The sequence below is a fragment of the Dreissena polymorpha genome, chromosome 2 (assembly GCF_020536995.1).
Source record: "Dreissena polymorpha isolate Duluth1 chromosome 2, UMN_Dpol_1.0, whole genome shotgun sequence".
Classification (NCBI taxonomy): domain Eukaryota; kingdom Metazoa; phylum Mollusca; class Bivalvia; order Myida; family Dreissenidae; genus Dreissena; species Dreissena polymorpha.
The window spans coordinates 68,884,739-68,911,485 of record NC_068356.1 but is presented as its reverse complement, the minus strand read 5'-3'; the positions used below and the strand labels follow the sequence as shown (position 1 = coordinate 68,911,485).

The 26,747-nt window shown below is 35.3% G+C and overlaps 1 protein-coding gene across 8 annotated transcripts in view; it reads left to right on the top strand.

Annotated features, from left to right (window-relative positions):
- The window catches only part of LOC127867479 (dynein axonemal heavy chain 3-like), a 127,962-nt gene that overhangs the window by 38,595 nt on the left and 62,620 nt on the right, over positions 1-26,747 (top strand). For all 8 annotated transcript variants that reach the window (XM_052408644.1, XM_052408647.1, XM_052408646.1 and 5 more), the window contains 13 exons: positions 1,508-1,739; positions 6,851-7,062; positions 8,060-8,151; positions 12,469-12,583; positions 16,875-17,045; positions 17,916-18,178; positions 19,298-19,499; positions 21,347-21,556; positions 22,284-22,398; positions 23,101-23,296; positions 23,877-24,092; positions 25,580-25,763; positions 26,619-26,710. In XM_052408644.1, the coding sequence (XP_052264604.1) occupies positions 1,508-1,739; positions 6,851-7,062; positions 8,060-8,151; positions 12,469-12,583; positions 16,875-17,045; positions 17,916-18,178; positions 19,298-19,499; positions 21,347-21,556; positions 22,284-22,398; positions 23,101-23,296; positions 23,877-24,092; positions 25,580-25,763; positions 26,619-26,710 (2,300 nt within the window). The remainder of the gene's footprint in view (positions 1-1,507; positions 1,740-6,850; positions 7,063-8,059; positions 8,152-12,468; positions 12,584-16,874; positions 17,046-17,915; positions 18,179-19,297; positions 19,500-21,346; positions 21,557-22,283; positions 22,399-23,100; positions 23,297-23,876; positions 24,093-25,579; positions 25,764-26,618; positions 26,711-26,747) is intronic.

Genomic DNA, 26,747 nt, shown 5'->3' with positions numbered 1-26,747 from the left:
TGGGGTGGGTTGGGAAATGTTGCAGATGGTTAGGTGGACAAATGAAGCATTGGTGTGGGTTGGAAAATGTTGCAGTGGGTTAGATGGACAAATGTAGCATTGGCATGGGTTGGAAAATGTTGCAGTGGGTTAGATGAACAAATGTAGCATTGGGGTGGGTTGGGAAATGTTGCAGTGGGTTAGATGGACAAATGTAGCATTGGGGTGGGGTGGGAATTGTTGCAGTATGTTAGATGGACAAATGAAGCATTGGGGTGGGTTGGAAAATGTTGCAGTGGGTTAGATGGAGAAATGTAGCATTGGGGTGGGTTGGGAAATGTGTGCTGGGTTGGGAAATATTGCAGTGGGGTGGGGTGGAATTATTGCAGTGCGGCAGTTGGGAAATGTTGCAGTGGGGTGGTGGGTAAATGTTGCAGTTTGGTGGGTGGAGAAATGTTACAGTGGGTTGGTTGGGAAAATGTTGCAGTGGGCTGCAAAGGGAAAATGTTGAAGTGGGGTAGGTGGGCAATTTTTGCAGTGGGTGAGGAGATTTCCCAGTGGGGTTGGTTGGGAAATTTTGCAGTGGGGTTGTTGGGGGAAATGTAGCAATTGGGTACATAGGGAAAATGTTGCAGTAGGGTGGGTGTAAAATTTCAGAGTGGTGTTGGTGGGTAAATTGTTCAGTGGGATGGGTGGGAAATTGATGCAGTGCGGTTGGCGGGGAATTATTGCAGTGAGGCCGGTTGGGAAATGTTGTAGTGGGGTGGATGGGGAAAATGTTGAAGTGAGGTAGGGGGAGAATTTTTACATGTTGGAGTATGTGGTTGGGGTGATGTTTAAGTACGGATGGTGGGGAAGTGTTCAGGAAGAGTTGTTATGAAATTACTGAGAAGTTAACACGAAGAAAATGGAACAATGTTGAACTGGGATGTTTTGAGAAAGATATAGATGTGGCAGTATTGAATGGGTTGGATGTGGGAATATTGATCAGCAATTGGTGGGGTAAATATGCATAGATATACGGAATAGTATTTTTGTTTATCTAATTTAAGTAACTTCAATTGTTTACTTAACCATTCTTCTGGAAAAAAAATTATACACATTTATGTATAATAAAGTTTAATAATTTAGCCTATGGAAAAATGGGGTTTAATGCCTGTGCATAAAGTGTGGTCCCAGATTTGCCCTTGCAGTTTACACATCCTTAACAGGGATGACACTTTCTGTCTAGACTGGAATTTTTTGCAAAGATACTTTCTTTAAACAAAATACATCATAAAAGCTGAAAGTTTTGTCAGTTATTAGCCTGTGCGGAGTGCAACAGCTTATCAGCGAGGACACTTATCGCTCATGCATCAAGCCCCGTTTGAGTACAGCTCATTTGTAATGTGATCTCCGTGTGTTTTCTCTAACCGTTCATGTCCCAACAGGATATTAAGTCAATCCAAGAAAAATATAAATACACAATTATGTATTGTAAACCTTACAAAGTGTAACGCGATCACCATGATTATGTTTTCTTTAACAGTTTATGTCCCAAGACGAGATGAAGTCCAACGTGGAGCAACTTGCGCGCCTTCAGACTGGCCTGGAGCAGGCTCGCGACGACCTTGACGGAATCAACGAGGAGGAGAGGCTCCTGGAGTGGGAGCAGAGCTTCTTCCCGCAGCTCAACCAGATGCTGCAGCTCAAGGAGCCCTACGATAAGCTCTGGAACACCGCCTGGGCGTTCCACCAGAAACACGAGAACTGGATGAACGGTATCATTTCTTTTCGGGGTTGTTTGGTTATTATGATATCATTTCTTTCAGGGCTTGTTTGGTTACTATGGTATCATTTCCTTCAGGCATTGTTCGGTTACAATGTGGAAGCTAAATGCGTATTTTTTTTATGAACTCACAGAGTTAGGGGCATCCCACAAGAAATCTGAGCAATTGATGAATGGTTTCGATTCCTAAAGGGGTTGTTTGGTTACAATGGTCTAAGAAAACTATGAATTGGATGAATGATATCCTTTTGTTTGGTTACAATGGTCTTAGAAGACACAAAAATCGAATGAATGGTTTTGTTTCCTTAAGGGGTTGTTTTGTTGCAATGGAATAATTTCCTTTCGAGGGTTGTTTGGTTGCAATTGTTTAATTGCCTTCAGGGGTTGTTTGGTTTCAATAGTTTAAGAAAACAGATGAATTGGATGAACATTGGTTTCCTTTCTTTTGGGGGTTGTTTGGTTACAATGGTCTTAGAAAACACAAGAATTGGATGAATGGTATTGTTCACTTCAGGGGTTGTTTGGTTACAAATGACTAAATAAAAACATAATTTAAATGAATAGTATCCTTTATCAGGGGTTGTTTGGTTAAATGGTATAATTTCCTTCAGGGATTGTTTGGTAAAAATGAGAATCAGTTGAATGGTATCATTTCTTTTAGCTGTTATTTCTCTCCAATGGTCTAAGAACATTATAATTTGATGTATTATAAACTTTCCTTTTGTTGTTGTTGGGTTATAATGGTTTTAGAAAACACAAGAATTGGATGAATGGTATTGTTTCCTTCAGGGTTTGTTTGGTTGCGATGGTCTTAGAAAAATGAGAATTAGTTTAGTAGTATTTCTTTTAGGAGTCGTTTCTTTACCATAGTCCAAGAAACTTTAGAATTGGATGAATGGTATTGTTTCTTTCAGGGGTTGTTTAGTCACTATGGTCTTAGAAACAGGAGAACTGATTGAATAATATTGTTTCCTTAAGGGGTTGTTTGCTCACAATGGTTTTGTTTCCTTAAGGGCTTGTTTGGTTATAACGCTATCATTTCCTTAAGGGGTTGTTTAGTAACATTTGTGTCATTTTCTTTTTAGGTTGTTTGGTTACAATGGTATCATTTTCTTGAGTTGTTTGGTTACAATGGAATCATTTTCTTCAGGGGTTGTTTGGTTACAATGGTATCATTTTCTTCAGGAGTTGTTTGGTTACAATGGTATTATTTCCACGAGGAGTTGTTAGATTGTAATGATATCATTTTCTCTAGGTTTTTTTTTTGTTATAATGACATCATTTCCTTCAGACATTGTTAGGTTACAATGGTATTATTTTCTTTAGGGGTTGTTTTGTTTCAATGGTATCATTTCCTTGTGGTGTTGGTAGATTACAATGGTATCATTTTCTTCAGTGTTTTTTTGATTACAATGACATCATTTCCTTCAGGGTTGTTAAGTTATAATGGTGTTTCTAAGTGTTATTTTTTATGCCCCCATGAAGTAGTCTGCGTGTGCGTCTGTCTGTTCATTCTATCCCTACAAACATCCGTACATGCTAAAGCTTGTGTTCTCAGCTACTCATTAACTATTGGTGGATCTTCCTCAAGTTTTAATCATTAAATGAAATATTTGCTTAGATGATGGTTCCGAAAGGAATTCGGGTTAGGCAATCAGTTTTAGAAGACTTATGGCCTTTGTCTGTTTTTACACTATTGAATGTAAAGTTAAAAAAATATGTTTTCAACTCCTCTTTAACTGCTTAGCTGAGATTGTGCTCAAACTTTAACAAATGAAGAACCATAATGTGTAGATGATTGTTAAGAAAAGAATTATGGGTGCCATCAGTTTTGGAAGAATTATTGCCCTTTGTCGGTTTGTCAACTGTAGATCATATAATGAATTTGCTTGTTATGAAGCATGTGTTGCGGGCGCATCAGTTTATATGCCCATTTTTTTTAGGCACATTGTAAATTTGTACATCTTTTTATAATTTGTACTTTAACAATGTTGGTAATGTATGTAGTTATTTGTTAAAAATTAAGCACAGTGGTTGATGGTTTCTTATGGTGATCAACCTTGTGTATCTCATTTTTGGTAAACTCTTCTTTGGGACGAGATACTGCATGGTTCATGTGATGCATTTATGGATATAAGATACATATTTGATATAAACCATATAATTTGAACTGGAAATGATTTTAAAAGTTTATATTGGAGAATTGTTGAGTATATTTTTTATACAATAGAATCTTGTATTTGGTTCTTCAAAAAAAAAAATCATAGACTAAACACATTCTTTTTCTATTCATTAAAAGTGTCATTTTGTTGGTATTTTATATTTGTTTATTTGGCATTACTTGACTAAATATTTAATTACTTGTATACTTTTTATTTTATTATTTTATTTGATTAGAAGTCTTTAAGTTTAAGACAACATTAAACATTTACATATATTTCAATATCATTATTTGAATAAGAGTTTGTTCAATATAATTTACTAATCTGCCTATCATGAAATGTGTCATATGTGAAAGCTCATGAGAACAAGTGCTACACATTTATTTTAATACAGAACTATGTCTTGTTTGTATCGAAAATAGTAAAATCTGCTAGAAACCTCTTTGCATTACTGAACTCTTGAACACTGGCATGGTTTATCAGACCAATGTTTTACAAAGCATCTTTGTTGAAAAGACTGCAAGTTTGCTTAAGAATTATTAACTGAATATTATCTTGTTTTAAATAAAAGTTATGTTGGTAAATGTTGAAATTGTATCAAAGCATAAGATCTTAGGTCATCTATGGTGAAGCTGTGTGTGTGTCTTAGACCTTTGTAGTGTGCTAACAAACATAGAATCTTGCTTTTACTAAAATTTCTATCAGTCACTTAAAAAAAAGGAAAATGTATAATTTAATATATCTGATTCTTATTCAAGAAGTAATTAATTGATGAAACAGATCAAACAATTCACTATGCCTGACAATTTTGTATGAATGGGACTTTAATTTATGGTCATGGTAACTTTACAATATTTTAACACTGCATCAGTTTAGTGGGATCAATCCTATGTTTACTACAATGTTTACTGCAATGAATGATAGGATATAAATAATGGGGAAAATGATGATGTGATTGGAAACAATGAATGATAGGATTTAAATAATGGGGAAAATGATGATGTGATTTGAAACAATGAATGATAGGATATAATGAATGGGAAAAATGATGAACTGATTGGGAAAAATGATGTAGTGATTGGGAACAAAATATGGACTGAGATTGTAAAATTATTATTACTGGGTATATGTGTGTAATAAAAGAATTATTGCTCTGTTTGATTATTAATTTATAGCTGAAGGGGATAGTTTAAGTTTTTGAATATATGAATACCTCACACAGAAAAACAACAACACAAATGTCAGATGTCATACTCTCATTTATAAATTGACTTAGAAAGTTTCTGCTTTTCTCAATCAGTAGAAAAAAACTACTAGGCAATACTCTTTGGTTAACAAATCTGGGTGACTTTGGGTTACGGCTGTTGGCTTGAAATTTGGCTTCTATAATTGCAAAATGGTGGACAAAGGCGACGAGACGACTTGAACAATGCATCCAGTTGCTTACCTACATCGGAATGATGTGATGCCTTATTACAAGAACTTCTCTTGCCTTTTGGGTGCGGCTTAATGCTGCAGCTTACTAGCAGAGTGGCTTGTTTTTTTTCCACATCTATAGAACTAGATCTCACTCAGAGAAAATAACCCTATCATTTTGTTCAAATTTTCACTTGATTTTTCTGGTCTTTGTTCTAGAAAAGATTATATGTTTATTTAAACTATAGTGGCAAAGGGAAAATAATTATATATTTTCCTTAATTTTTATGTTTTGCCTTTTTTTTTTTTGAGACATTACTTTATGAAATGACATTTTAATGTTGTGTTCACCTTAGACTCAGCCTTTTTATACGCCCATTAAAAAAGAGGGAGTATTACGAGAACTCTTGCAGTTGACATGCATCGTCCAGGAGAACGATTTTTGGCTTGATTACTCAAACAGTTTAAATATGACCATCATGAAACTTGGTAATAATGTTATTTTGCTTATGTTTAATTAGCCAAATTTACATTCATTTGGCAGCTCTTTTAATATACTCTGTTATTTTTTTTTATCAGATCATCATGAAACTTTGTGGTATTTTTTGTGAGCTTATAATCGTCCCCAAGTTTGATAACTACTCTCATTGCATGAAGCAATTCTGAATTATGGCCCTTGAACTATCCATAATTTTCCAAATTAATGTTTTCTGCTATGACATAAGAGGTTTCTGTACAATAACATCAGTTTGCATGAACCAATCTTAATACAAATTTAGAATAAAGAAAATGGCTCCTGCTTAATAACTTCAGTTTTGATTGAGGTATTTCATTCAAATTTTGTGTATAGGTAACTTAAATGAAGACTTAGCATTGGATTGGGTCTAGACCCAGTCAAGTTAAGGTCAAGGTCACTGTAACTGAAAAAAACATACAGGGTTTTCAGCCAATAACATTAGTTTGGAACATTGTCAGTCATGGTCACTTATACTTAAAATATAAAAATGTTGTTTTTGTTTTTTTAATGACATGAGTGTTCATGGAGGAATTGCTCTAAGATTGGGTCCAAATGTTGCCTATGTGTAGACCTAACTTTAGATTGCATATTGGCCAGTCAGAGAATGGTCAAGTGCTATGATGTTTAAAAGTATACCTTGCATTGGATTCTTTTTTCATTGCTACATTAAATAGAAAAGCTGTGAGTTTGGATGACGGTAGTGCGCTGTTAAATTTTGAACACCTGATTTAGTGGCATTGACATGTTAATTGCCATCTCCATTATTTTCTGTGCCATCATTTCTACAACAGATTATACATGCTTTACAGATCGATTTTACCCTTACCTTTAAACAGGCGTATTTGCGCTTACTTGTTTTTTTGTTCCAAAATAAAAAAAATATCATGCCTGGTTTTTCTCTGAGTGAAGTCCAGATTCTCTACTAAAACACCAAGCAATCCTACTATAAGATGGACCATTGAAACCATTTTCAATTGCAACATTAATGTGAATACCTGTCTCGTATAGGTGCGTTTACGAACTTGAACGCGGAAGAAATAGAAAATGAGGTCGGCGACATGTGGCGCACGATGTACAAGCTGACGAAAACGTTTGGAGACCAGGCGGGACCACGCCGTATCGCAGATAGTGTGAAGGGTAAAATCGACAAGTTCAAGCAACACTTGCCGATACTTCACACCATCTGTAACCCGGGTATTCGAGATCGTCACTGGGAAGCGGTAGGTGTCAGTTTTCTATTTTTTTATTGGGCTGTTGATGAGTTTTCAGGCTTGTGGTTTTCTTTGGCAGTTTCTTTCTTTTGTGCTAACTCTTGGTTGCAGAAGTTCTATGATTTTGAAAACGCTTCCTGTACCATTGATTGGACACTGAAGTTTGCTTTTGATCCAAAATAAGCTGATATCAATCTTTGACGATGGTTCTCAAAGATTAAAACTATCTTCATCAGTACACATTCAATCAGTTGTGATTGCGTGATTGATTAATAAAAAACACTGAATTTCAATGCAAGTTTGTTTAAAATCACAATATAAAACTCATTTTTGGTCAAGAGCAAAAAAAGGCGCTTTATGAAATAAGCATTCTGGGTCTTTTCATATTTGTATGTCATATTATTTAACTATTTAGAACATTGCTTGAAATAGATTTGCAGAAAACTGTAAGTACTTTTTTAATATATGTTTTTTTTAATTACATTAATGGTTTTGAAACCTGAAAACTGTGCACATTAGATCATCAATAGTTTGCATTTTTATTTAAGTGGAAATAGCTTTTTATGAATATTATTACTAGTGTACTGTACTGCGGTTCTATGTTATCAGAGAACTTGGAGTTGCTTCAAAACTATATTCAACCCTTGTTTTAGCAAATTAAAAGGTATGTTTAATGTATATGATGAAAAATAAAGTTAAGATTGAAATAGTCATCACTTCATGAATTATATCTGTACAGTACTGGCTTAATAATTTGTTCGCAAAAACATAAAAAGTATAATTTCTGACTTTTAAGGCGCAAATATTTTTACAGGATTAAATTCTGCTAAATTCACCCTAAACTTCATTTTTTAAAGATGGTTATTTCTCATCTAGATCAGCTTTTAGTAATTTGTAATAAATATTTGAATGATTACAATAAAAATGATCATACAAACTAAACTTTGCTGAAATTAATGAAATTTCCTACTTTTCCTTCAATTCATGAAAGTTCCCGCTATTTCAGATGAGTAACATAGTTGGTTTTGACCTGAAACCACAACCGGAGACATCTCTCAAGCATATGCTCGAGTACGGACTGAACAAGCATCTCCAGAAGTATGTATTACACCATATATGACAATAAACATGTTACTGTGTTCAAAACAAAATGAGCTTAATTTACCATCATTTTAGACGCTTTATTAGTAAGTTTTTATGACCCCGGTAGGGTGGCATTTAGCAGTTGAACTGTTCGTCAATCTGTCTGTCTGTCTGTCAGTCTGTGCGTCCATCTGAAAACTTTAACACTGGCCATAACTTTTGCAATATTGAAGAAAGCAACTTGATATTTGGCATGCATGTGTATCTCATGGAGCTGCACATTTTGAGTGGTGAAAGGTCAAGGTCATCCTTCAAGGTCAAAGGTAAAAAAAAAAATTCAAAGCGGCGCAGTAGGGGGCATTGTGTTTTTGACAAACACATCTCTTGTTTTAAATAATTCCTACCAATTTAAACTTGTGATTATAATTATTTGTTGTGGAAAATGAAATTTTTCACCAATGTTACAAATGTGACTGATAATTTATTTGGGCCATGCTCTGTGAAAAGGGGGTTTAATGCATGTAAGTAAAGTGTAGTCCCAGATTAGCCTATGCAGTCTGCACAAGCTAACCAGGGACAACACTTTCCGCTTTTATGATATTTTCGTTTAAAGAAAGTCTCTTCTCAGCAATTATCGAGTTAAGTCAGAAAGTGTTGTTCCTGGTTAGCCTGTATGGGCTGCAATGGCTAATGTGGGACGACACCTTATGCATGTGCATTTAACCCTTTCAGTGCGGGAACCGAATTTTAAAGGCCTTTGCAAACAGTTTGGATCCAGATGAGACGCCACAGATCGTGGCGTCTCATCAGGATCCAAACTGTTTGCTATTCTGATAGTATTCTTTGAAAAAAATCGAAGAAAATGCTAATTTTAGAAATTCAGCAGACGACATTTAAGCAGACGACAAATTTCCCAGCATGCAAAGGGTTAATCCTCCTTTTCACAGAGCGCAGCTCATTTTAAAAACAATACCAGATAAAATTCTGCTTATTTTCCTTAATAAAAATATAATCAGGTTCATCTCTATGTTCAGACATGGGTTCCAAATTGTAATTCTATTTAGAAGAGAAAAACAAGAAATGTTGAGTTGCCTTGGAAATGCTTGTTTGATATCCAAAATATGTATTAAACTAGCTATATGGAAGTGATAGAGTAGGAGGTTGTTATGTATTTCTGTATGATCTACTAACCATTGTAGTAAGCAAAGCATGGACATATTCATAAAAAGGTTTGATCGGTTGCAATATTGTTATGTACAAGATATTTTATTGTGATATGAATGTTATTGTTTCACCACACTCGCATGTTTCCAGCATGTATGTATATTGTACCGTTAGATAATGAATGTGTTTGACAGTGTCTTAGCTTTATTTTCCTTGTTTTGTAAATACCCTTTTTTAAGTTAAATCTCTTCTTATTATGCCCTTAAATCTTTGGTAGTGGGAGGTTATTAGGGATTTACCCGTCCATCTGTCTGTTTATAACAGGTGAACCCAAAACTGCATGTTTGTTATAATATCATTTATACTCCCTACAAGGCTTTGATACTTGCATGGATGATGCCTCTAAACACACCTACATCATCTGACCTTCACCTTGACCTACTTTTGGCCTTAGACTAATTCAGACCATCACCTTGACCTCATTTTGACCTTAACAATTCAGACCATCACCTTGACCTCATTTTGACCTTAACAATTCAGACCATCACCTTGACCTCATTTTGACCTTAACAATTCAGACCATCACCTTGACCTTATTTTGACCTTAACAATTCAGACCATCACCTTGACCTCATTTTGACCTTAACATTGACCTACTTTGACTTTGCCTAATTCAAAAGATCTAGTTCTTGGATAACCAAAAGATGCTTTTGCATCAACACGCCTTGCTACAAAGCTTTAATACTTGAAAGGATAATGTCTTTGAACAGGATCAGCACAACCATCCCATCTGACCTCATTTTGACCTTGATATTCACCACTGTTTTGACTAATTCTTTGTATACCCCAAGAATGACATGTTTCGTCTAAAATCCTTTCTACAAAGCTTTATAATACTTACGTGGATGATGTATTTGAAAAGTATCAATACGCCCACAACACCTGACCTTGACCTATGTTAAATCTTAGACTTACCAAGAAGGTTATAATTTTGGTTAACCAAAATTGACAAATCTTATAACATCATTACTACTAAAGAAGTTTGATATTTCCATTCAACATTAATCAGCCTCAAATCTACAGACCTCATATTTCCATTCAACATTAATCAGCCTCAAATCTACAGACCTCATATTTCCATTCAACATTAATCAGCCTCAAATCTACAGACCTCATATTTCCATTCAACATTAATCAGCCTCAAATCTACAGACCTCATATTTCCATTCAACATTAATCAGCCTCAAATCTACAGACCTCATATTTCCATTCAACATTAATCAGCCTCAAATCTACAGACCTCATTTTGAGCTTGACACTGACATAGTTTTGGAGAAAGACTTATTCAGATGGGTCAGTAAATCATTACTTATAATTCTTTCACCAGAAGCTACAGTTTTTATTGAATGCAGTATCCTGTTAAGTGTTGTAGTATATAGTAAACATTCTGTTATTTGTACAGTTTATTTTTGATTTTTGTATATTATAGTTTCCATGAGTAAGTTTTATTTAGTTATTGATTTAGCATGAAAGAAAAACATTATTTGGGTTCTAATTTAATTTGATATAACTTAACAACTGTCTTATTATGCCTCTTAAAGGGCAGCTACAAGCAGTCACACTGTCCTTCTGTGCGACAGTGTGTTTGGCTGTCTGTATGTCTTTATGTTGATCTGACAATTCCTGTCTCAGCCATAACTTTGCTATTTATAAATGGATATACCAGAAAAAAATGTAAGTAATTAAAATTTCACATTTCAACAACCCAAATTAAAATTTAACATATGTTAACCTTCATGGGAGCTTGTGTTGCATGCAGAAACTGGGGTCCACCTTTAATTGACACAATTTATTTAAGGTTCAAAGAACAAATATTAAAAAAGTTATGCTTTGCCATTTGTGTCTCAGCAATAGCTTTGCCATAAAAGATCTGACAACAGCTTAATTGGAACAAATGACTACCTAAAGTTCACTGTGGGGTAGACAATATTGTTTCCGTCTAGTGACCGGGAGGTCAAGGGTTTGATCCCCACTGTGGGAGAGTTCTTTAGATCTTCCTCAAAGACACCCGAGTACTGGTTCTACCCAGGATATAAACTCAATTATAATCAACCTAAAATAAATAGGTATTAACAAATGTTAACCTTGATAAAGGGGTTTGACGCATAAGAACTGGGATGCCATATAAAAGGTAAAGGTCACTTTTAGAGGGGATAGTACAAAATGGTAAAATTTTAGAATCACTGTTTGTGTCGCATTCTACCATATATGTCACATATTAACCATTAAGTTTTTCCATAGAGTATGAATGGTGTGTTTAATCGAGAATCTATGTCTTGAATATGAAAAAAAACTTGATATTAACACAAAGCCATTATTAAATGTGAAAGAAAATAGTTAAGGATTAAAATGATTGTTTGCCTGTTGGTTTAACTTACATTTGTATCTTATAAAGCCTGCAACCTTGTTTTACTATAATGTTACATTGGCCTGTAATTGAATATTAAGTGATGACATTAATTAATGTATCTTTCTTACTAGAAATCATAGATGTCCTTGTTATTCTTTATGTTGTATGATTGTTGTTTTACGTTTATTAATTTTATTGCAGGAAAATGGTTGGTGACTAGAGTACTTTTACATAAAGTTACACTGTAAACTAAGTAGTAATTATGATAATTTTGGTGTTATAACTTCAAATGTATGGACATCGTTTCTAAATGATTGTATGTCTCATTATTTATGTGAACTGATTTTGACGATTTAACAATAAGTCTTGCTTTTGGGTGTAGGTGATGCCAGTGAAATATTTTCATGATGAGAAAAACTGAGCTTAATGCATGTTTGTTAAGTATGAAACAAGATAAGCTTGAACCCACAGGCTAATAAGGAACAACACTTTTTGCCTAATCTGGATTTTTGTTAGGTATAGACTGTGCGGACTGTACAGGCTAATCTGGGACAATACTTTACGCACATACATTAAGCCCAGTGTTCCCAGATGGACTAGTATTTGTGATATGTATAGACTGGGGGAGATTGTAAATGTATGAAGTCCTGTTTTCCAAGAGAGCGTCTAATACTTATGCTATTTATAGACTTAAAGAGATTTCACATGCATTAAGCCCCATTTCCCCCGAGTGTGGCTCATATTTGCGCTATTTATAGATTGGAGGAGATTGGTGCTGCAGCGGCTAAGGAGTACTCGCTGGAAAAGGCTCTCGAGAAGATGAAGTCTGAGTGGAAGAACATGTGCTTTGAGCTGATACCGTACAGAGAAACCGTAAGTGCGGTCATATAGGTGTGATTTAATATCACTAGCCTTATTTTGCCATGTTTACGCGCAGTTTTTTACCCCCCTGTTTCCTCCTTTTAAGTATTAACAAAATCGGGTGTGCTTTATACATGGTTGTGTATGATAAACATATCTTTATCTATTGATAAGAGCCTATTAAATCTGAATCTGCATTCTGCCATAAACCAAATAATCGAATATATCAAAAGTATCAAATTTAATTAAAATCTTTTCTACGTAGATTCAAGTTTGGAAGGCTTCATATCCAACCTTAATGTACTAATGAGCAGTTACCAGCATAAAACCTAAACAGACTGCAAGTTACTAGCAGGGCTGTTCTGGTTTAATGGTGGTTGCATATAGACATTTTCACTTTGCTTCTGAGTGGGACAGTGAAAACAATTAGACACATCTGTAGCCTATGATTGTAAGAGCCTTTTAAATATGAACAACAAACACATCATTTGTTGCAATTTTTCTTGTTGATTATAAATATTTTTACTGCTAATTACTTAGTTAAGTATGAAGAATATGTTGCAAGTTACAACTGTTACATGTTGATTTACTTTGCAGTGTCCTTATTGCAGCTCTGGTTTAATATTGCTTTCATGTTTGTAGGTGGATTCTGACTTGAAATCGAGCGATGTAAATGTTCATGTTGTCTTTTGTGCTGAATATTATTGCTGTCTAAAATGATATAAAAACTTATTTTAATTTAAAGTCTATATGTATTGGTATTTTTATACTTGAAATAGTGTATTGCTAGTATAGTGTTAGTTTTTGATTAATTTTATTCTAAAATCAAAATTAAATTAACGATGTCTATTATATCTAAGTGTGATATTATTGGCAAAATAATGTACATACTGACGCTTGTAACTGGTTTAACCCCTATGCAAATACCGTACTGTGGAAATACAAAAATGCTGCCGATTTATAATTAAAAGCTTAGTTCTGTTGTCAATGATAAAAATGATAAGATGTTGACATATATATGTAGATATTTAGTTGCACTTTATCTGTAAAAACTTATAAAGGATTCTGAGGATGAGAATGAACAAGCTCCTAAGAAGCGCAGTGGCCCAAAAAATTTGGTAAAATAAAGTAGCTGTTGTAGCATTTTTTGTCCTCAATTTGATGATATTAGAAATCCAAGTGTACCTTTGGTAATTAATGTTTTTATTTAAAAAAAATATTAAAGGGACCAGAATATTTCTGATTTAATCTTAAATGGATCTTTTGAAATAGTTTTTAAAAAAATCCGATTTTGGACAATATATTTTACTTACAGCATCAATTAATTGACTTAATAAACTAATTTTATTTGTATCTTTAACTAAATATATCATTGTACCTTTTATAACTCTAATAAAGCTGTAATTGTGTGACCCACTCAGAAATTTTGCAGAGTTAATTTGAGATATAGCGCGAATATTGATACGATATAAACACTAAGCACTCTGTTACCAATATGGCTGGAAAAATCAGCTGCATTTCAACAATTTATACAAGTAAAAACAGGTAAAAAACGGCGAAAAATACCTGTCTTGGCATGGATGTTGCCATCTGGTTTGTCACCCGATAACCCCCTCTGATCTCTGCCACTGTTGAGCTAATACTAAATAATTACTTTGTATATGTTAATTATTTTGATTATTTAGGAGGAGTCTAGTCGAATAAACTCTTTATATAATTTTGTCTGTATAGGATGTGTCTAGTATACAGCCCCATGGTCAACAACCTTCAGACGAATCTGTGAACCCTTCAGTTTCAAAAGTAATGCAGTCAAGAACAAACTAAATGTGGAGGGTTGAGTGTAAAACAGTTCTATATGCTGAAGATTTCTATATGAGATACGCTGTTTTGACACTCAATCCCCGATTCGTATTTTTATAGTGTTGTAAGACCATTGTCTGCTTTAACTAAAATTAGATTGTGGTGTAAACAAATTGGTGTCAAAATGGTGTACTATTGTCTATAAATAAACGTTTTCCAAATTTTATTTCAAATAAAGCCTTTGTGCTGCAAAAAAAGGCTTTATGCACATGTGAAAATTATAATCCCTGGTAAGTCCAAGTGGTATTTCTGTTTCAAGAACATCTCTTTTAACAAGATATACACTGAACAAAGAAATATGGAAAGAGCTAGAGTTTACTGATCCATAATGACACTTTACTTTTATTTTCATTATTGCCATTGGTTTCCCACGAGACATCTCAAATTGATTTTAGGGTCGTCGAAAAGTGAAATTAACCTGTTTTTTACCTTACATATATATTATTTTTTTCAGATTGAAGGTCAATGAATTCCAGTAACATGTTTTTATATTGCAGAGAAACATACCAACAAAGCTTATCATTTTTGTTCTTGTTTAGTACTAAAACTAAGCAGAGCATCCCAGAATTCTTGTGCGCGATTCCAAGAAAAGGATTTTCTCATATGACATACATCCTGACTCGATACAATGAGACTTAAATCTTAATCTACAAAGAAATGATGTATCATATTAGTCTTATTCTATCTAAATATCAAACAAATAAATGCCTGTTCATTCAATTTTTCTGGAACAAGAATAATTGAATTTCACTGGGAAAATGCAATCAACATAACTGAAAAGATATGTGTTCCAAGTTGTTTGAATACATTCATTTTAAATTATGTGCTATTACATCTAAGGGTTCTCATGCAACAAATTCTGGATTTATACAGCTGTCGCAACTTAATTTTACTTTCAGTTCTATCTTCGTATAAGTGCCCTTCACGCCGTTCTGTTGAAAAGTTTGCAGTCAGTGTTAAAAAAAAGCACGGACAATGTGCTGCTCTCAAATTCTTTACTTGGAGCAGTTAAAAGCAAAGTATATCTGGTTTTATTCATAAACAGATTTCACAGAGTGAGGGCTTGTTGACCAGTTGTTCCGTAACCACCAATGATTTTTGGTGTGATGTTATTTTTGCGAGATTCAAGCGACAGAAACACGGGTGAAGTTTTATGTGTCATGCACCATGTAATGATATACTAGTAATGCATGAATTATGTATATGAAACCTAAGGGCTGCATTGTAAACTGACAATTGCCTTGTTAAAAAATACCTTTTTCTGTAACAGAAAAAACATCTAATGTTTTTAAGGTTTAAAGAATCAAGTTACAAATAATTTTTGTAAAAAGTTATTTTCAGTATTTCAGTATTTACATAGAGAATAGTTTATTGTTGAAACTCCACTATCAACAAAAATGAAACATAGTCAGAAACATTTCCAATGTAGCCCTTTACATAATCTGTTCTTATCTTGCAGAAGTGAGTCTTCTTAATGTTTGTCACTTTTTTCAGCAATGATTACCTCCCTTAGTTGCATGATGGCCATGAACAGTTTTCACAGTTATTTCTTTCAATAAAAGGATGTGGATTTTAGACACTACCACTGACAATAATGATTTTAGACACTTTTACTTGCATGAATGTATGAATTCCTGTATTTTCTAAGTGCTGGGTTAGTGTTGCATGACTCACAAGGAGGTATTGTACAACAAAGAATCGTTGCTCACTTAGTCAATGTCGTGTCTGCAAAAAGTCCGCATGTTGGTCACTCACAGTTTATTCAAAATATTTTGTATTTGTTTCATGTTGAAGTGAAAATGTGCACATTGTGATATAACATTAGCTTTAAAACAAACAACATATGTATATAAATATTCTATATCAGTTGTTTGAAAAGAGTGAAAAATATTGAAGAACTATTTTTCTATTATTAGCTTGGCTGTTTTCGGAGAAAACCCGAGGTTTTGTCATAGCCAGCATGTCTGCCGTTGTCCGCAAAACCTTAACATTTTGTTAAGGTTTTGAACATTGGCTCTAAAATCAAAGTGCTTCAACCTACAACTTTGAAACTTCATATGTAGCTGCACCTTGATGAGTTCTACATGCCACACCCATTTTTGGGTCACTAGGTCAAAGGTCAAGGTCACTGTGACCTCTAAGAAAAAAAAATCTGACAAGCTTTCGCAGCCGAGCTTGGCACCCGTTATGCAGTGCTCTTGTTGTACAGTTATATTAGTGTTCAAAACATGCAAAGCTATATTTTAACTAATGCTTGGAACTTATGTAATACCTTTACCAGGGTTATATGATGACAATCTTTCTGCCAGAATAACAATATTATAACCATGCTTGCCATTTAAAAGCTATTAACTTTTTCCAAAATATCAAAATTATTTTATTAAGTTTTTTTGTTAGAATATCAAAGTTTCATCCTTTTATCTATTTTTCCTGCCATTTTCAGGGTGTGTCCATCCTGTCAAGTTTGGACGACATACAGATGCTCCTGGACGACCACATAGTGAAGGCGCAGACAATGCGAGGATCACCGTTCATCAAGCCGTTTGAGACGGAGATGAAAGAGTGGGAGGAGAAACTTATGTCCATGCAGGATATCATAGATGAATGGCTCAAGGTAGGCTTTGTGTTACTTTGATGTAATACATGTAATGTTCAATTATTATTACTGAACTGGTCTACCAGTATACCTTGTTTGACCTTAAAGGAAATGTGTGTAATATTACTAAGGCTGGCATTGATATTTTTTGTTAGTGTTGATACTATTGTTTATTTTATTTTAATAATAAGAACATATATATAGAGAGATTTTTGCTATTCATAATTTGCCCTTGTTTCTGTATGAAGGGATGTACTGCCAGCAACATACATTATATTGTTTTTGATTAAATCTATTACTCAACAATCATGGGAAATTTTCTGATTGCATGAAATGAAATTACTACGTAAGTTCATGAACTAAGAACATACCAATATTCTTGAAATAGTTCATAAATCTACATGGCTGCCTTTCCTTTCCTCCAAAATAAGTTATATGACAACATCAAAATACGACAAAGTTAAAATGAGAAGAAAAGGTTACAACACACCATAAAATATTGATCTCCAGTTCCAAGCGACATTGCTTTACCGGGAGCACATTTTCATCATGACCCAAATCCCAGCAACATAAAATTAGCATAATTCTGGGAAATCTGGGCAAAACAGATATGCGTTAAGCGTCATCCCAGATCAGCCTGTGCATTCCACACAGGCTTATCAGGGATGACACTTTCCTCTTAACTAGATTTTTGCTAAGAGGAGATTTTCTTTAAATGCAAAAAAAAAAAAAATGGAAAGTTTTGTTATTTCAATACTCCTGTGCAGACTGCACAGGCTAATCTGGGATGACTCAAAACGCTCAAACATTAAACCCCAATTTCCAGGAAAGAGACTAAATTGTATTGAAATTCATTGAATCACTTACACACATGTGTGTTATCTCCAGTGCCAAGCGACATGGCTGTACCTGGAGCCCATATTTAGCTCAGAGGACATCATGGCTCAGATGCCGGAGGAGGGGCGCAAGTTTGGCATAGTGGACTCTATTTGGCGTGACATCATGACTGAGTCTGCCAAGGACAGCCACTGCCTGGCGGCCACTGACCAGCCCAACATGCTCCAGCGACTGAGGGAGGCTAACGTTCTACTTGAGGAGATCCAGAAGGGACTGAACGCATACCTCGAGAAGAAGCGACTCTACTTCCCCAGGTACAAACACAGCTAGTTTCGCAATTCTAGTAAATATTTTCTACTCAATTGTTATTATGACCGATAACGCTTGTTTCTTTTTGACACAGGTATATGGGCTCTATATTATGATTAGTATTATAATTCAAATAAACCCTAAGGCAATCCAACTTGGAAGCCTCATTTAGGAAAGCTACTTAACCTATTTGTGAAATCCTTCAGGCCCTGCCTCAAGAACATTGTTAGGCTGAAAATAAGCTCAAATTGTAATTGTAAAATAAAAATAAAAAACATATCTCAACTTTTGCAAGCAATGGTCAGGATTTTCATTAAGTCTAAGAGAAACGATTAACATTAGCAATTAACAATCAATATTATTCAGGACAACAGATAAGGATCGTTTTATTGTTTTTTACAATTTGTATTTGACAGAAAACAAATTGAAATTAATTATCAATTGTTCAGAAAACGATAATGAAAATGGGAAAACAAATTGCAATTGATTCTTGGTCATTTTAGTTGTACCGTTTAGCTCTGTACTACGTTTGATTTGAATTAGTATATTGTGACCTTTATGGCGGCCCTTATATTTATACAGAAACTTTGTTTAGTTGTAAAAAGTTCAAGAAAATGTCAACTGCTAAACGCAGACTGGCTAAGAAACTTTCATTGACGACGTGCACACCAAATGTTTTACAATTTTTTATGCGACCTGAAAGTTTGGGGAAAAATGCTTTGAAGAGCATACTCTCAGATTAAATAGCGCAGGTGGTGACAGCTGGAAACATTTTTGAAAAAACTGCACTGGCTTTTTATTGGTGTAGAGGGTATGGAAATGCGCCTTAAATGGAACATTTGCATGAATGATGAAGGGTAATGTTAAAACAGTCTGAGCTAGAACTGGATTATGCAACAGTCAAAAGGACACGATAGTCAAGCACAATAATAAACAGTACCAAACACAAGGATGCAGGGAAGAAAATATGGATTTTTTTTATCAAATTGTCAAAACCTTATTGAACAATAATTTTGAGGAAAAAACTATTGGTATCAAAAAGCTTGTAGTGAAATCTTATCTATGGCCCCTGATTATTACAGAAACAAATCCTCTATTTTTTCATGATTTGTTTTAACTTCCAGATTCTTCTTCCTGTCTAATGACGAGCTTCTGGAGATACTGTCTGAGACTAAAGACCCAATGAGAGTGCAGCCGCACTTGAAGAAGTGCTTTGAGGGCATCAGTCGACTCGAGTTCTCCGACCAGCAGGAGATTCTAGGAATGGTCTCTGCTGAGAAGGAAACTGTGCCGTTCAACCAAAAGATCTTCCCTGCTAAGGCTAAGGTTGGCTTAGAACTGTTGTGCAGTAATCCTCTTTGTTAGCTCTTGTGTGGACTAATGGTATCATATATATCCCTGCTAAGGCTAAGGTTGTTTTTTTTTGTCATGCTGCAATCCCTTTAGTTAGCTCTTTTGTGGACTCATGATATCATACACATGTTTAAGGTTGTTTTAGAATATGTCTGGCGACTGGTTTGATGGGCAGAGGAAGAACTGGCTTATCTGGGACAGCACTTAATTTGTGTCTTGTTCTGAGAAAACTGGGCTTAATTCATGTGCGTAAAGTGTCGTCCCAGATTAGCCTGTGCAGTCTGCACAGGCTAATCAGGGACGACACTTTCCGCTTTAATGGTATTTTTAGTTTCAAGGAAGTCCCTCCTTACCAAAAATCAAGTTTAGGCGGAAAGTGTCGTCCCTGATTAGCCTGTGCGGACTGCACAGGCTAATCTGGGACGACACTTTACGCACATGAATTAAGCCCAGTTTTCTCAGAACAAGACACATTAGTATTCATTAAGCCCTTTTTCACAGAGCGAGCCTCATAAATCCATATTCTTACAGTATATGGTAGAATATAGAAAGGAAATAAATAGTATAACATCAATTAACTTATGAAAGATTTTGCATATAAGCAAATACACTTTGTAAAAATTTGATTGCCAAGATTAACATTAACAATAAGAACTCAGATCCAAACCAAATCATCTGTTTTACAGACCTATTTTAACAATTATATGTTTTTTAAATACCTGTGAGCCAACTGTGAGTTCTGTTGTCTTGTACTTTCCATCGTTCAAAGCCTGTATACTATGATAAGATTTATTTTCTGTTGATGCAGCTGACACTTAACTTTGTATATTTCATGTAAGACACTTTGTTGGAAAACTGGTTTCATTGCTTGTGCTTAAAGTCAGTGATTTTTTTTGCTTTAATTTGTTACAGCCTGTGCCTTTTGAATTGGGAAAATTAGCGCGATAAACCGTGAAATTGGGAAAAATAGCGCGATAAACCATGAAATTGGGAAAAATTAAGCATTATAAATAGGATTATAAGTAACAGAAGGGATATTGTTTTTAAGTGCATGTTCAGGGAGTTTTCTAGAAAAGGAGTCTGGTCAAATTGGGATTTTTTTTAATCAATAAAAGTGGCAAGTTTGGGAATGATTTATGGACAAAAATGACTTAATTCAAGTTATATATTTTGTAAGATGTTTAAAAAATAAAGTTGAGACCTAGATTTAAGAAATCATAATTAAGTTATATGAGACTTCTTTCTAAAAAAAAAAAAATTTTTTTTTTTTAAGTTGGGCTTTTTTTGGGAAATTTTGGTCAGATTTTTGGGAAAAAACGTGTATTTTTGAGATTGGGAAGCAGCCGAAACTCGGCTGTAAATTTGAGCAAAAAAAATCACTGAAAGTCTAATTAGGCACAACACTTTCTACACTATTTTTTTTTAAAGTAAGTCTCTTCTAAGCAAAAATCCAGTTAAAGCTGACTTCTCAGAATAATATCTGACAACAATTTACACCTTTGCATGAAGCCCTGTTTCACCAGAGTCCAACTCATATATATGAGCAGTGCTCTGTTTAAAAGGGGATTAATGCATGTGCGTAAAGTGTCGTCCCAGATTAGCCTGTGCAGTCCACACAGGCTAATCTGGGATGACACTTGATGCTTTAATGATTTGTTTCTTCTCAAGAAAGTCTCTTCTTGGCAAAAAATTTAGGCGGAAAATGTAGTCCCTGATTAGACTGTGCGGACTGCACATGCCAATCTGGGACAACACTTTACGCTCATGCATTAGACCCCTTTTTCACAGAGTCCAACTCGAATATATTCACATCCTTTCAGGGCATGGTAGAGAAATGGCTGCTGCAAGTGGAGGACGTGATGATAAGCAGCTTGCGCACGGTGATCATCAACTCCAAGGACGTGTACCCGAAGACACCCCGCAACCAGTGGGTGCTGCAGTGGCCTGGCCAGGTGGTGCTGTGCGTGAGCTCCATGTTCTGGACCAGCGAGGTCGTGGAGGCCATGGAGCAGGGGCAGACTGGCCTGGAGGTAACCTTGCCAACTGCGTTTTTTTTGTCTATTTGATTCAAAAGTACATAGTTATCAATGGGGTATATATGGTCAAATTTTGGGCTGTTATTTCTTTCCCCCATAAGATGCAAAGCGAAAATGGCTTTTGCAACCAGCATTTAAGCGAGTAACTCGCAGTCTGTTCAGGCTTTATGCTGTTTGCTGCTCATCAGTATCTAAGGGTTGGAAATGAAGCCTTTAAAACTTGAATCTAGAAGATAGGTCTTTAATCAAATTCAACTTTCTAAGGGACCACAAGTGCGACAAAATACGTATCTAAGTGGTAAAGTGTTATCCCAACGTCCAAATATATAAAGGACCTAAAATTTATATTTAAAGTCCTTCCCCCCCACAAAAAAAAAAAAAATTATATGAATAAAATCTTTTGTTGATTTCACTACGCAGATCTTTTGTTTGAGTCATAGTAAATATAATATTGAAAACACTTTTTCTAAATTTTAAAGTTTTTGTTAGGGGAAAAAATGCATAAATTTCCCAATTTTGGTCAATATTTCCCAATCTAAGGGCCAAGGCCCCATTCCCAAAATGGTGAAAAACAACAATAAATGCTAAACACAGCTATTTAAAATATGTGTTAGGTTCCAGATAAAAATTTGAAAATACATACTTATTTCCAATGTAATTATAACTGATCCAAGGTATTAAAGAGCTAAAAAAGAGTAATTGTTTCACTTGTTGCTTGTAGGGCTACTTGAAGAAACTGAATGGTCAGATTGACCAGCTGGTTGAGCTGGTGAGAGGCAAGCTGGACGGTGGACACCGAGTCACTCTTGGAGCTCTGACCGTACTGGACGTCCATGGTGGGTGGCACACTTCATACCTTTTGAGCCTCTCTTTCGTAAAAACGAGGCTAAAGGAATGGGCGTAAAGTATTTCCAAGATTAATCTGTGCATTCTGCACAGGCTCATCTGGTACAATACTATCTATCTAAAATGGAATTTTGTTTAGAAAATACTTACTTTAAACTAAAAATTCATGAACAGTGTTGTACTGATTAGCCTGTGAGAACTGCACAGGCTAATCTGGGATGATACTTTATTCACATGCATTAAGCCCTTTTTACACAGAGTGCAACCCATTATAGTTTTTTTCTTTCAAGGTTCTTTGACTGGACAAATATTGTGTTTATAAATATTGCATTTTCAAAATAATATTTTGACTAGGCTATTTATATGATTGTAGATTAACCAGTTTCTAGTTTTCAATTCAATCATGTTAAGCCACGTGTTAAAAAAAATGCTTTTTTGTGCTATAGTGTCAATGTGCTGTCATTGTAATTTGTATAGGTAAAATATTAATGTAGTTTAAATGCTTTGAAGATGATTATTAATCAGTTTATTTTTAATATTAGTACACAGTTGCAATATAAAATAAAAATACTTCAAATTACTGGAAAAACCACCCTAGACAAATTCAAAGGCAGTTAAATAAATTGATAAAATGACAAAATAATTTTTTAACAAAAAAGACTAATAGTAACCCTCCGCTCACAATGTTTCAGCTCGCGATACCGTGGCAGAACTCGTGAAGAAGAAGGTTCTGAGCCCCCTGGAATTTGATTGGCTGGCCCAGCTGCGCTACTACTGGCGCGATGACGTGATTGTGAGCATGATTACCACAGATATCAACTACGGTTACGAGTATCTGGGTAACACGCCACGTCTTGTGATCACACCTCTTACTGACAGGTGTTACAGGTAGGTATTGTTAAACAAATTTCTTAGTTTTTATTGATTTTTTTAAATAATTTGTACAGGAATCTTATACTCAAGAAAAAACAATGCCCCAAGACTATCAAAATACTTATGTTTTGTTCCTATCCACAAGCTCAAGTATTAAATAAATAGATATAAAAGTTTAAATGAAACAAGCATTCTGATTGGTCAGTTTTTGAAAACAAAAGTAGTTGTGGGGCCTGTAAGTTTTTCTTTAAAAAAAAAATAATTGGCACAACTCTCCTTGAGTCCAAAGTGCTAATCATGAACCCAATTTAATACTAAAAAATATACAAAAATTCAAGAATTATGGGGGCAAATGTTCCTAGTGCCATTACAAATAATTCTTAATGAGCTATGATGCAGTTTGTATTGTTTAATCATTTAGACTTTGATAGATACATATTGAAATATAATTTTCAATGATACTCCTTCAGAACTCTAACGGGCTTTTGCAGTAACTCTTAATGCACTAGGATGCTAATTTTATTTGTTTAATCATTTAAACTTTTAAAGGTACATAATAAAGATAATAAAGATAATTTGCATTTTTTTCTTTCAGAACCCTTATGGGCGCCTTGAAACTGAATCTGGGTGGTGCGCCCGAGGGTCCAGCTGGTACGGGTAAAACAGAGACGTGTAAGGATCTGGCCAAGGCAGTCGCTAAGCAGTGTGTGGTGTTCAACTGTTCGGACGGTCTTGACTACAAGGCCATGGGCAAGTTCTTCAAGGGCTTGGCACAGGCTGGAGCCTGGGCATGTTTTGACGAGTTTAACAGGTGAATGGGGGATAATTTGTAGTTTTTTGGTGGTAGTTGATTTCTAGTGTATGGTTGGAGTGTAACATTAAGTATGTAGGTGCAAAATGATTTCAAGTTTGTGGGTGGAAAATGATAGCTAGTCTGTGGGTGGTATTGGATTTATAGTTTGTTGTTGGAAGTGGATTTATTGTTTGCTGTTGAAAGTGTATTTTTAGTTTGTTGGTGACGGATGATCGCTAGTTTGTGGGTTGGGGTAGATCACTAGTCTGTGGGTTGGGGATGATTTGTAGTTTGTGGGTGGGTATTGATTGGTACTTTGTAGGTGGGGAATGATTGGTACTTTGTGGGTGGGGAATGATTGGTACTTTGTGGGTGGGGAATGATTGGTACTTTGTGGGTGGGGAATGATTGGTACTTTGTGGGTGGGGAATGATTGGTACTTTGTGGGTGGGGAATGATTGGTAGTTTGTGGGTAGGGAATGATTGGTACTTTGAGGGTGGGGAATGATTGGTAGTTTGTGGCTGGGGAATGATTGGTAGTTTGTGGGTGGGGAATGATTGGTAGTTTGAGGGTGGGGAATGATTGGTAGTTTGAGGGTGGGGAATGATTGGTAGTTTGTGGGTGGGGAATGATTGGTACTTTGAGGGTGGGGAATGATTGGTAGTTTGAGGGTGGGGAATGATTGGTAGTTTGTGGGTAGGGAATGATTGGTAGTTTGTGGGTCGGGAATGATTTGTAGTTTGTGGGTGGAAAATGATTGGTAGTTTGTGGGTGGAAAATGATAAGAAGTTTGTGGGTGGGGAATTATTGGAAGTTTGTGGGTGGGGAATGATTGGAAGTTTGAGGGTGGGGAATGATTGGTAGTTTGTGGGTAGGGAAATGATTGGTAGTTTGTGGGTGGGGAATGATTGGTAGTTTGTGGGTAGGGAATGATTGGTAGTTTGTGGGTAGGGAATGATTGGTAGTTTGTGGGTGGGGAATGATTAGTAGTTTGTGGGTAGGGAAGGATTGGTAGTTTGTGGGTGGGGAATGATTGGTAGTTTGTGGGTGGAAAATGATTGGTTATTTTGTGGCTGGGGAATGATTGGTAGTTTGTGGGTGGGAAACGATTGGTAGTTTGTGCTTGGGGCATTATTGCAAGTTTGTGGGTTGGGGATGATTGCTAGTATGTGGGTGAGAATTCTTTCAAATGTTAATGGTGGTTGATTTTTAGTTTGTGGGTGGGAGATGATTTCTAGTTTGTGATGATTTTTTAAGGGACAACCAACACGTCGCAGTGTGCATCTGAGTGAGTTTATCTGAGTGGTTAATGGTTAAAAAACAGTTTCCTGCAGCATTAAGCTAAAGTATATCATATTTAGAGACTATACAAATTTCATTTGCCAATATTTTAGTGAGTGTACCATATTTATGGAAATTATTACAATTTTGTTTTATCTTTAAATTTGCAGATGTGTACATTATCAAGGAAATAATTATTTAAATGATGTTGCCTTTTTAACAGAATTGAGCTGGAGGTATTGTCTGTGGTGGCTCAGCAGATTGCTAGCATCCAGCGTGCTGTGGCAGCTCACCTAAAAAGGTTTGTGTTTGAGGGCACAGAGCTCGCGCTCAATCCCACGTGTACCATCTTCATCACCATGAACCCAGGGTATGCTGGCCGCCAGGAGCTTCCAGACAATCTCAAGGTAGGTAGATGGCCGGGAAATTGTTTAAGACTTGTTTGGAAAAATTGGCTGAATGTTTTCGCATAAATTGTTGTCTTTATTGCATTTTTTGTTAAAAGCTGGTCTCTTCTTGCTGAATATCCCTGATAAGCCTGTGAGGACTGCACTGGCTAATCTTGGACAACAATTTACACACATGAATTAAGCCAAATTTCCCATGAGAGTGACTATCAAATCAATTTTATAACAACTAATAGTATTTTAAAACTTAATCTTCATACTGTTGCTATTTTTGTTTGCACATGTTTATTAAATCACTACGTTTATGATGCTATGTATTTCAGTCATGCACTCATATGTTTCTTAAACTTTCATGATTAACTTCATCTTATTCCAAAATTCCAGTACCTAATATTCTCTTGTATTTGATAAACAATGTAATTCAGGAGCCCTCACTATAAACATGGTAAATCTCGATATAAGTCTTACTTAGTCTTAGGTCAAGTTTCGTCTGTCATCTTCTGCAAAGTTCACATTATATTAATATTAGATGAAGTTATTGGAGATGTATTTGATGTTTTTATGTGTGTGGGTTGGTGTGTTAGGGTGTGCTTTTAACTCAGTTGAGCACGAATGCTCATGGTGAGCTCTTTTGCTAACTCGTTGAACATAGTCTATGATTTATCAGTGTTTCCAGCAATGTATCAGCCTTCAACTTTTCTCTCAACCTGTCCACCTAAACAGCTTTGCAGATGTCCACAAAACTTCAAACCTCCAAACAAATTCAAATTCTGTCACTTTTCAGGTTAGTGATAGTCCACTTCTGTTTTTATTTACTGATACCAATCAACAACAAAATGGTATCTTCCTCTCCAGGTGTTGTTTCGTACAGTGGCAATGATGGTCCCCGACTATGCCATGATTGGAGAGATCAGCTTGTACTCAATGGGATTTGTGGATGCCAGAAGGTACGGTATAAATACTGTAAAATCATTTATATTTGTT